This window comes from Peromyscus eremicus, chromosome 2, assembly GCF_949786415.1.
Source record: "Peromyscus eremicus chromosome 2, PerEre_H2_v1, whole genome shotgun sequence".
Taxonomy (NCBI): domain Eukaryota; kingdom Metazoa; phylum Chordata; class Mammalia; order Rodentia; family Cricetidae; genus Peromyscus; species Peromyscus eremicus.
Genome location: NC_081417.1, coordinates 135,777,639 through 135,788,648, shown reverse-complemented (window position 1 = coordinate 135,788,648; position 11,010 = coordinate 135,777,639). Strand labels below are relative to the sequence as shown.

Below are 11,010 nucleotides of genomic sequence, written 5' to 3'. Positions count from 1 at the left end.
GACGAGAGAGTGGTTGCTTGGGATAAGTGACTTAGAATGGACAGAAGGAATCCTTTTGGGGGCGGCAATAGTTATACAACTCTACCAACTTTGCTAAAATTGAAATGAGCTGTAGTGCTTAAAGTGAATGGTATCTAAATTATAACCTCAATAAATCTCCTGTTTAAAAATATCTGGGGGGCTGGAGAGATCCATCAGCACTTACGAGTACTAGTTGCTCTTCTAGGGGACCTACATTCTATTCCCAGCACCCTTATGGCAGCTAATAACTGTTAAGACTCCAGTTCCAGAGGATCGATGCCCTCTTCTGGCTCCTATGAGCACTGCATGCATGTTGTGTACTTGTATATTTGCAGGCAAAGCACCTATACAGAGGAAATAAAAATAATCCTGCTCGCAGAGGCAGGTAGATCTCTGAGTTCAAGGCTAGCCTGGTCTACAGAGCTAGTTCCAGGACAGCCAGAACTCCACAGAGAAACCTTGTCTCAAAAAACCAAAAAACAGGGGCTGGAGAGATGGCTCAGAGGTTAAGAGCACTGACTGCTCTTCCAGAGGTCCTGAGTTCAATTCCCAGCAACCACATGGTGGCTCACAACCATCCGTAATGAGATCTGGTGCCCTCTTCTGGCCTGCAGACATAACACTGTATACATAATAAATAAATCTTTTTTTTTTTTTTTTTGGTTTTTCGAGACAGGGTTTCTCTGTGTAGCTTTGAGCCTTTCCTGGAACTCACTTGGTAGCCCAGGCTGGCCTCGAACTCACAGAGATCCACCTGGCTCTGCCTCCCGAGTGCTGGGATTAAAGGCGTGCGCCACCATCGCCCGGCTCATAATAAATAAATCTTAAAAAAAAAAAATAAAAAAAAACAAAACAAAACAAAAAACAAACGACTGGAGTTCTATTACCTACTTAATAAGCGAGGCATCCCAGCACAGTTCTGTAACCACAGCTCCAAAAGCAGCAAAAACAGGAGGATGACTGGGGCTTGCTAGATTCTAGGTTACCTAAGAAAACATAACTCTAGATTCAGGGAGAGACACTGCCTCAAAGGAACAGGTAGAGAAAGAGGACACCCGATGCCCTATTCTGACTTCTGTGTACACATACATATGTGTATTCCTGTGGAACCTAGGGCCTTATGCTTTATAAAAAGGTGCTTTATCATTAAAAAAGAAATCCCCCAATCCCTTAAAAATTTTCTTTATTTATACTCAAGATACAGCATCTCTCTTCCTTTGTCTTTAATACACATGCATTTTTTATTTTTCTTTCCATTTTTTTCTTTTCTTTTTTTTTTTTTTTTGTCTTGGTTAGCCCCAAATTCACTATGTAGCCAAAGGTTATCCTGAACTCCCGCCTCTACCACCCAAGTACTGGGATTATAGGCATGTGCCAAGCAGGTAGTTACTATGTTAGTTTCAAAATAAATTAAGCTTGAGATGTTGACTCTGAAAAGTGTTCATACTGAGATAAATGAAACCGTTTACAGCTGACTCTCTTCCTCGGAGATGAGCAGGGGACCTAAGTAAGCCACGCCACTCTCTCACTCTGCCTCAGGTCTGAAGGCTCCCTTAAATGCTACTGTCCACACTCTCTGCACACTGCTTCCAAACCAGTCACCAGGCCCCACCTTCCCTTCCCGTTGCTACACATTTCATGATCACTCCTGGCCCACAGCACCGGTGTTCTGAGCAGCCTGCTCGTTTTACTCCGCTAATCCATTATTCAGACACAGCCAGAATGATCTTTCTCACACTGACCCTTGAATGCCCCTGCTTCAACATTTCCAAGTGCTGCTCACCAGCAGGGTGAGGTCTGTTTAAGTTGGCACCTGACTTTTGACCACCCCAGCTCGGCCTGCCATTTTGGTAGCTTGGCACTCCCTCCGTAATGAATTACTTGTGCTTCCCCAAACCAGCCTATGTTTTGAGGCCGCTGGGCCTTTTCCCAGCTGTCTTCTGAGCTTAGCCTGCTCTGCCTCAACAAGTGTTTATTGAACTTGTAGCAAGAATTGGGAGTACAGGAAGCCGAGAAGGCAAGTGTGTAAGACAGTGATTGGTGGGAGAGTGAATGAGAAAAAAAAAAAAGTAAACCTACAACTGTTATAAGCACGTACGTTGGACATTCATAAAAGTTTGTTGAAAATGTTGGGCTGCCAATATGGCTCGGGGGATGCTGCCATGATTCCACTGAAAGGTGCTGGCCTTCAAGCCACCTGAGTCTTAAGTTCCATCCCCTGGGCCCCACGTGGTGGAGAGAACTGACTCCCATAAGTTAGTTGTCCTCTGACCTCTACACTGTGCCACGGCAATCAAATTTTTAAAAATTACAAAATATAATAAAAAGGCCAACTACAAACCGGGCGGTGGTGGCCCACTCCTTTAATTCCAGCACTCTGGAGCAGAAGGCGAGCCTGGTCTGCAGAGCTGCACAGAGAAACTCTTGCCTCAAAAAAAAAAAAAAAAAAAAAAAAAAAAGGCCCACTACTGCAGATTGGCCCACACTTGCCATCCTAGGTCTCTGATGGCTGAGGCAGAATCAGCCTGGGCTATACACTGAGAACCTCCTCACCCAGTAAAGCCCAACTGCTGCCAGTATAAAGCATTAATCTTGATCTTCAAGTGACTATCTTCGCGACTTCAGGCAGATGCCCCGGGAGTCTGCACCTCTGAGAAACCGCAGTAAGGGCAGCCCAGGGCTAGGGAGTATTTCTTGAGATACTGCACTCTCACTGTTTCCTCTTGGCAGCCCCCTCCGCCCCGCCCTCCGCCTCCAGAGGCCGCGGTAGCCACCGGGGCGCGTACCTGCCGCCACAGTCCGACCGCGGAGACAGCGGCCAGGGGCCAACCCCAGACTTGGGCATCCAGCAGGAGAGTGCTCCACCCCATCGCCCCACTTCGGGGGACAGCCCCTCAGGCTCACTCCCGCCCCCTCCAGTGAATCACAAGAGGCGGGGCCATGACCCATTCATGCTGGGAATCGGATCCAGATGTTCCCCGGCGCGTGCAGCTGCATCCTTGCCTTTTTTGGCAAAAAAAACGTGCGGCCGGCCCTGAGCAGATCCTGAGCCGCCCCGACTAATCCTTGGGTAGAGGGGGAAGGGGGCTGAGGGTCTGGGCCCAACTGGGGATCAGAACTACGTGCTTGTATGTCGAGTTGGGGCAGGGTTGTTGGGGTGGGGGAAGACGTGTACCAGACCAAGAAACCCACTGCCATCTGGCTCTGTTTGGCGCTTCTCCCAACCCCTCCCTCTCTCCCTCCCAGGGGGAAAAAGCCCTCCACCAGCAGTGGGGAGGGCGGCCAACCTAGAGAGGGACTAGTGTGGCTGCCAAAGGGGATCCTCTTCCTGGGGTGAGAATCCCCAACCCACGGCCCGCCCACTAGGAGGTTCACAAAAGCCTGACTCAGCCAAGGAACCTTCTCTCACCCTCCTGACAAATACACGGGGCCTGTGCTCCCCCACAGTTTTATTGCAGAACCTGGGAGGTAGGGTGAGTCACCTCTCCTTCCTACCTCTGGGCAACACGGAGCTAAAATGAAACGGTACTCATAGGCTGGACAGCACCCTGTACCTTATGACCCTCTAACCAGGGAGCCCCTAATCTGCTATCCAGATAGTTTCAGCCCAGAGATAGGGGTGGGATGGGGATGAGGTCAAACTGGGGTACAATCTATCTTTGAGGACTTCTCAGGCACCCATAGGAAACCTACAAATCTACCTTCCAAGAAGTCTAGATTTAGGGAGGCCTAGGTCCAGGTTTGGGGGCTTGGGGTGTCTAGGGCTTTGATCTGGGGAAGGAGCTAGATCTGGGAACCCAAAAAAAGTATAGAGGGGAAGGACCCATTTCTGCAGTCCAGACTTGGGGAGAGAGTTTAAGTCATGGGTGTTCCACACTGTGCAGGGGCAGGTGGAGGCCCATTCTAAGGAGGGGCTGGGTCCCAGAAGTGGTTCAGAAAAGGAGCCATAGTCTCGAACCCTTAGTTTGGGAAAGGGGAGAGTCAGGAGCCTTGGCTCAGGGCCCTGCTTGGCTGCAGCCCTGGCACAGAACTTGGTCTCCGTCTGGTACGAAGCCTTGGCCCACCAGGGAGGTGGAGCAGCGGGCACAGGAGAAGCAGCTGTGGTGCCAATGTCGGTCTTCGAAGGACACATACTTGCCTCCACCGAGTCCTGGAGGAAAGGTGGAGGTTAGCTCTGCAGATCTGGTGGCACGGCTGCCCCTCAGTGTCACCCAGTACCACGGCCATGCCCTTACCTGCGGCCTCGCCACCGCTGCTCCCGCCTGTGATGGGGCGCTTGCAGCTGCTGCACTTGGGTGCAAAGAGTTCTCCGAAACAGGCCACACAGTAGGGATCATCATCCCGAGACGTGAACTGCTGCCCCGCAAGGGGCGTCTGGCACCCAGTGCAGACCAGGCATTCTCGATGCCAGGGTTGATCTCGATATGTCACTCCACCCTGAGTCAGCGTCTGTGGGGGCATCACCCATCAGCAGGGGAGTGAGTATTCCCACCCACAACAGGTCTTACCCTAAATTCAGAGGCCCAGCCCCCACCTTGCTGCAGCGGGCACACCGAGGAGCAAACTTGTTCTCATAGCAAGGCACGCAGTAGTGAGCGCCCTTGTCAGGCACGAAGGAGCGGGAACCTAGAGGCTGCTCACACCCACTGCACAGAAAGCAATGTTCATGCCATGTCTGGCCTCCATACTCCAGCTTCCGGGACCCTGTAGGAAACAGGAATCCTACTTAGAGTCTTTGTCCTGAGTTCCTGAGGGTCACTCTGTCAATTCTACTCCCCAAGCTGTTCCCACTGCTTCTATAACCCAATAGAGTTATATCCATGCACATGAAGTAAGACTCCCGCCATACATGTTACATATGCCAACCTCTTCCCCCAAACTGGACATGACAGTTCAGCACATGCTAAGCACATCAGCCAGGGAGTGTTGGCAATGGCAGCTAAGCATAAATGTTAAACCTTTCATGCCTCACACAGGACTGTCTTAACATACATCAAGCCTCTGTGTAAAATACAGGTTATTTCAGTATATGCTAAATAAGTCATTATATATCAGAAATACCAGGGGTTTTTTGTTTGTTTGGTTTTTTGTTTTTCTGTTGTTTTTTGTTGTTGTTTTGTTTTGTTTTGTTGGTTTTTTTTTCCCCCTAGACAGGGTTTCTCTGTGTAGCTCTGGCTGTCCTGGATCTCGCTCTGTAGACCAGGCTGGCCTCGAACTCAAAGAGATCCACCTGCCTCTGCCTCCCAAGTGCTGAGATTAAAGGCGTGTGCCACCACTACCTGTCCAGAAATACCAGTTTAACATTCAGGCAAGATCCCATTAACCAGGCAACTCTGCCTACACAAAGCCTAATGCCCTAGGAATGACAGGTTCAGTACATGCTAAGCCTTTGCATCTTCTAGGTCTATCACTCTCCACACATGCTAAGTCCTCACATACCTATTAGGCATACAGGACAACATACATTTTAAGCGTACAATCGATCTCTGCACACAAAACTTCAATGCAGCAGCCCTGAGGATCTCAGTATATCCTTAGCTCTCACAGGTACCAAACATGCAGGTCTTCACACCAGCTAAGGCCTGTGTGTGTGTCAAGTACATCAGCTGCTACGCACATAAGTCCTTAGGTGTTCACTAGGCCTATTGGTCTAATACACACCAAGCCTTCAGCTTGTCAGTTTTGGTACCCGCCAAGCTTCTGTGTGTAGAGCTGGGTGTGCCAATCCCTGTGTGCATTAAGCTCTCAAGAGCATACATGTACAATAGATCCATACATGTTCCAGGAACATACAGTGTGTCTAGACCTCTACCCACACCAAACCTCATGGGAGTACGAGCCGGGCAGACGCAAAGACCCTGCTCAGACGGCAGTTCCCGAACCCAGGATGAGGCCCTGGGACATACCAGGCATGACAGTCTCCCCACAGGCTGAGCACTGTGAAGAGAAGGCTGTGCAGTAGCACTCGTTACAGAGCAGCTCGCTGTCCTGGCAGGTGAAGGGCTCATCAGCCAGGGAGCGTTGGCAGCGGCAGCACCGGAAACAGCCCTCGTGGAAGTGGCGATCCTCGTAGAACAGTTCCTTTGGGAGACAAAGCACGGGCTTGGTGGATTTGTCCTTGGCCCCTCCCACCAGTCTGCACTTACTCTCACCCTTCTGGTCTGGACCTTACCCTTGAATCATGCCCGATGAGCTGCTGGCACTCGGCACAGGTGTTGGCGAAGGTGTTATCATAGCAGGGGACGCAGTAGGGGCCACTGTCTGTCTGGATGTATTTGCGGCCATACAAGGACTCACTGCATTTGGCACAGTCAAATGCCTCGCTCATGGTGGTGACGCTGAGTAAACCCTGTTAGGAACACAAGATGGGGCAGAGTCCACCTACAAGGGCTCTAGCATGGCCCTGGACAAGAGCTCTTTGCATCCAAAGAAGAGAGGAGGTATAGAAGGTGCCAGATCACAGCAGGTGGGAACAGGCCTGCTCAGGGAACCAACCCATGAGTCTCAGGTCCAGTGCATGCTTGAATCTTGGGTGTTTATTTCTATATTTAACTGTGAGGATAGGAAGGGGTCAGGAAAAAAAATCAGGAAGCAGAAGTTGTTTTCTTATCTAGGCCCTGGCTGATCTGGGGGGAGGGGGCTTTTCCTGGGTCAGTGACTCATTTCCTGCCCCAGCCTGAGTTTTGCTTCCACTCTCTGTACTGTCCCCAGGGTGCCAAAGGCCAGGACAGGGGGCCACCAACCCTACTGTATATAGACAGAACTCTCACCTTCCGACTCCTGGGATAGGACCATAGGAGTTTAGCTACAGGGACATTTGTCTAGAGTTCTGATCTGGGGAGCTACGGGTAGAATGGGCTGTTCTGTGTGCTCTCCCGCCCCACACAACTCTCCACCGATGCAGGAAATAGTGGAATGCTAGAGAGATGCTTGACTGATGAATGGCGGTGTGAGAAGTTGGGCCTCCCCTCCCAGGAGAATCAGCCAAGCAAGCACTCGAGAGCTCAGCCTAGGTTCAGGCAGGAAGGAAATCCTGCAAGCTGGACACGGTCAGACTTCCCAGCTGGACCCTCGGCCTCATCCCCTGCCACCTCTGCTGAGTCCCTGTCACACCAGCCTGGGCAGTCTTGGCTGCAACATCTGCTGCAGCTGTGGCAGCGCAGAGGGCCAGATGTCAGCAGCTTTTTGCCAGCTAGAGGGAGAAAAAAGGGGAAACCTGGCATGCCTGGGGGCGGGCAAGCAGGGAAGTGGAGACAGAGAGGGGGCTGTGTGCCCCCCCCCCCCCCCCCCCGCCACCTCCGCCAGGTGTCTCTACTGGTAGCTCTGCAAAGACCCAGGGTCATGATATGTACTTCCCCTGCATCTGGACAGACAGCCTCTACCTACTTTTCCTGATTCCCCAGGGTGTAAGGCCAGAGACATGAAAGGTGAGAAAACAGGAGCCCCTGGAGCCCCAGTCAGGCTCCTTCTTGATGGAGAGTAAGAGAAGGGGAGCCCAGAGAGCTGTTGCTGCAGACACCCAGCCCCCCACCAAACCTCAGACACTTTCCATTTTCTCAGGAACAAAGCATGTTTGTGGGATGAGGTCACCCACACAGCTGCCTCTGGAACAGGAGCAAGAAGAATAGGGGGGCAGGGAAGTGGGGTTCCCTGTCTTTTCTGCTGGCCAATGCCAGTCTCCCAGCCCTGAAGTCAGAGTTCCCCGGCTCCACCCTCCTCCACCGCGAAGCATGCTCTCCAAGGGCTGGGTAGTGAAGAAGATCCCCTCGGACCCACAGGAAGGGGATGCCATTGTTGCAAAGGAGCCCGGGGGAAGTTAAAGGGGTGCACAAAGGAACTTACCAACCCCCTTCTCCATAGCTGTACTGGGCTTAAGATGAAGGAACAGCCTTTCTCAGCAAGCACAGCAGGAAACTCTCACAGAACACCTTGGTCTGCCTTAGAGTACAGACTTCAGGCGGCAACAGATGTCTCAAACCTGGAGGGCCTGCCTCTTTGGGGCTTACGAATTTGGACTTTCCCTTCCACAGAGTGGGAGAACACCCGGGTTCACACCCAAAGCAGGACACAAGGCCACCAAAGCTGGAGAGTCCTCAGGGTAGAGGTTATGCTGAAGGGTGGAGAGAGCCCCCTCCTCCTCACGCCCCTCCCTGTCATTCAGACCCTGGTTTCCTCTGGCCCAGCATCTGAGGATTGCCTGGGCTGCTAGCCACTGGACATCGGACGGCCATACAGGTGGCCTGTGGCCATGTGCTCACTGGGAAGTGCCCTAGGTCCTTTCCTTCCTTCTGGATTTGGCCAGCAGCCGCAGCAGCTACCTTCCCAGGCCCAGGCTAGCCCTGGATCCACCCCCTCAGAGCCAGTCACCATGCTGAGATGAGGCACCCCAAATAGGGTATGGGCGTGCCTTCTGCTTCCTTCCCAGAATCCCCCAATCCCTTAATCTATGGTTCTAATGAGGACAAAATGAAGGACACCACCAAGGCCCACCTGTCTCTCCCTATCCCTGTTCCTCCTCAGTCTCTCTCCATTCCCTCACAAGGCTGGAGCACTAAAAGGATGAGCAGGGAGCCAGTCTCTATTCCTTCCTGGTTGGTGGCAGGCAGGGTTCAGAGGGGACAGTGGATCTCCCAGATGACCCTTATCTGCTATCCCCACCAACGCACACATCTCTACACCACATACACACACATACACACACGCACGTGCGCGTGTGCACACATGCACACGCGCACACACACACACACACACACACACACACACGTACCATATACACATACCAGTGAACTTCCTGGAGCTGAATGGCGGAACTCCTTTTTCTCTATGGTGTTCAGTGTATAGCAGCTTGCTTGAGTCATGAAATATAAACCTGACTTGGGATCCTGTGACCTTGGGTACATACTTGTCATGCCCTGAGTCCATCTAGTTAAATGAGATAACATCACCTCCCTCTTCCGGGACTGCTGTCAGGCATAAATGTGATAATCCCTGTAAAGCATCTGGCAGACGGTAAGTCCCAGGTAAATGGTAGCCAGGTGTATTTTTTACTACAAGCCCCTCACTCCTACTGGAGACAGACAGTGGGTCTCAGGAAGACCTGAGGCAGGGGTTGGCCTGGGACGTGACTTAGAGAGTCTCAGTGAAGGCTGAGCCTCTGCTCTAGCTGAGGGGACCACTGGGGCCAACAGTAGCTGGGGAGAGAAACCCTAAAGATCTTAGATGGTGTACACACTTGTATGACACCTTGTCATTCACAAAATATACATACCACCACCGCATCACAGCTCACAAAAGGCAGGCAGGACAGAATCTATCTCCTCTTTAGAGCTCAGCACAAGACACTAGGGGCATGGCCAAGGCTGCTCAGGATAGCAGAAGTGTCCTGTCCTCCAGTGAGTAACTCTGCTTAGAAATGCTTTGGTAATGGTGGAAGGGGCAGTCGGCCTTTAAGGGTGATATGTGTGTGTGTGTGGGGGGGGGGTGTACACGAGGGACACACAGACAGGAGAGTCACTAGAGCTGGCTTTCCTCCTCCTCAGCTGCCAACCCTGCCATTGGAAGACACCAGAAGTCTTTCCAATTACCCATGCCAACTGCTCAACCCTTTCGCACTGTGCCCCCCCCCCCAAGTCCAGGAGGACCCTGGCCAGGCCCTGCAGCTGTGAGTTGGAATCAGAGCAGACCCTTCCCCCTTGACAGGAGACTAGAGGGGAGAAACCAGCCCCCCCAAACCCCAAACTCTCCGCCCCTCTTCCCCACAGGGCCTGGAAGTCAAAGCAGTTTAGGGAAAAGGGGGGTAGGGAGCAGATCCAGCAGCTGCTCGGAGGGCAGGAGAGGAACATTTCATTCACCCCCGAGTCCCCCAGGGCTGAAGCAGAGCGTCCAAGATTCGAGTTTAAAAATAAATTGGCGCTGTCTTAGTGGCTGTGTGTACATGGGGCTCTTTCTTGAGCTCAGCTTTACAGCCTCAGGTCCTCGGCCTCCTGGGGGATGGGTTGGCGGAGAGTCAATTTTCCCCAAGCTCTGCCTCCACCTTTTCAGGCCTGAGGCAGCTAGCTGTCAGTGAGTGCACCTAGGAGTCTCTTCTTCCGCGAACTCTAGCCTCCACTCGGCACTTCTCAGCAGCCTTGGGCTGCTGTCTTTGTGTTTGGGTGGGGGTGTCCCTGTATCTCTGGAGCTGTGTCCCAGTGGGACCCCCACTCTGGGGATATCTATTCCTCTGCAGCCAAGTCTTGGTCTCTCAGCGTCTCAGACTCTCAAAGTCTCTTTAGGCCTCAGGGAGGCAGATTTAGCACCAGTCTAACAAGCTTCAGCCTCAGGGCCCTCCAAGGCCCTGGGAAGGGCGCTAGCAATGACTTCCCTGGGGTCATACAGTGGCTTCTTAAAACGCTCTACAGAGCCCGGGTCCCCGCACTGCCTCGAGAACTTTGTCGGTCCATTCTCTACACTAGTTTGAATGGTTCCTGTAGCCTCCTGGGGCGCGCGTCCTTGTCTGTTCTACCAGGCTTCCCAAGAGCCTCAGTTTCTCCAACCCTCCTGATCTCTCTAGCTTTTCTAGTTCAAACTTGGTCCCCTCCCCCGGCAACTCTGGCGGTTCCCTCCCGGCACTGGGGCGCGGAGCCCTGAGGTCCGTGCTTGCGCGCGTGGTCCGGAGCTCGGGGCGCTTGGAGGTGTCCCAGCAGGGGACAGTGGCAGGGGCCACCGGGCAGCGACCCCGGCCGAGCGCAGCGCAGGCACTAGGGCTGGAAGACCGGGCGGGGGACGCTCACCTCGAAGCGGGCGCGGGAGCCGGGTGCGCGCGGGCGTGGGTGGGGCCGGGAGCCGATCGCCCGGCTGCTCCTACCTGCGGGCCAGGCCGAGCGGACCGAGGGAGCGGCGGAGAGGTAGCCTGCCGCGACAGACTGTGTGGGCGAGTGGGCGCGCGGCCCTAAGCCTCCGAGGAAGTGCGCCGGCCCGCCCCGCCCGGACCCCGCCCCCGGGCCCCCAACC

The 11,010-nt window shown here is 53.2% G+C and overlaps 1 protein-coding gene across 1 annotated transcript; it reads right to left on the bottom strand.

The window, feature by feature from the left end:
- Positions 1-2,486: 2,486 nt before the first annotated feature.
- Fhl3 (four and a half LIM domains 3) lies at positions 2,487-10,947 on the bottom strand. The gene is made up of 6 exons (XM_059256105.1): positions 10,791-10,947; positions 6,194-6,370; positions 5,928-6,102; positions 4,556-4,725; positions 4,257-4,470; positions 2,487-4,171 (listed from the first exon to the last, which is right to left on the bottom strand). The coding sequence occupies exons 2-6, from the start codon at positions 6,347-6,349 to the stop codon at positions 4,017-4,019; spliced, it is 870 nt and encodes a 289-aa protein (XP_059112088.1). The 5' UTR covers positions 6,350-6,370; positions 10,791-10,947; the 3' UTR covers positions 2,487-4,016.
- Positions 10,948-11,010: the final 63 nt, after the last annotated feature.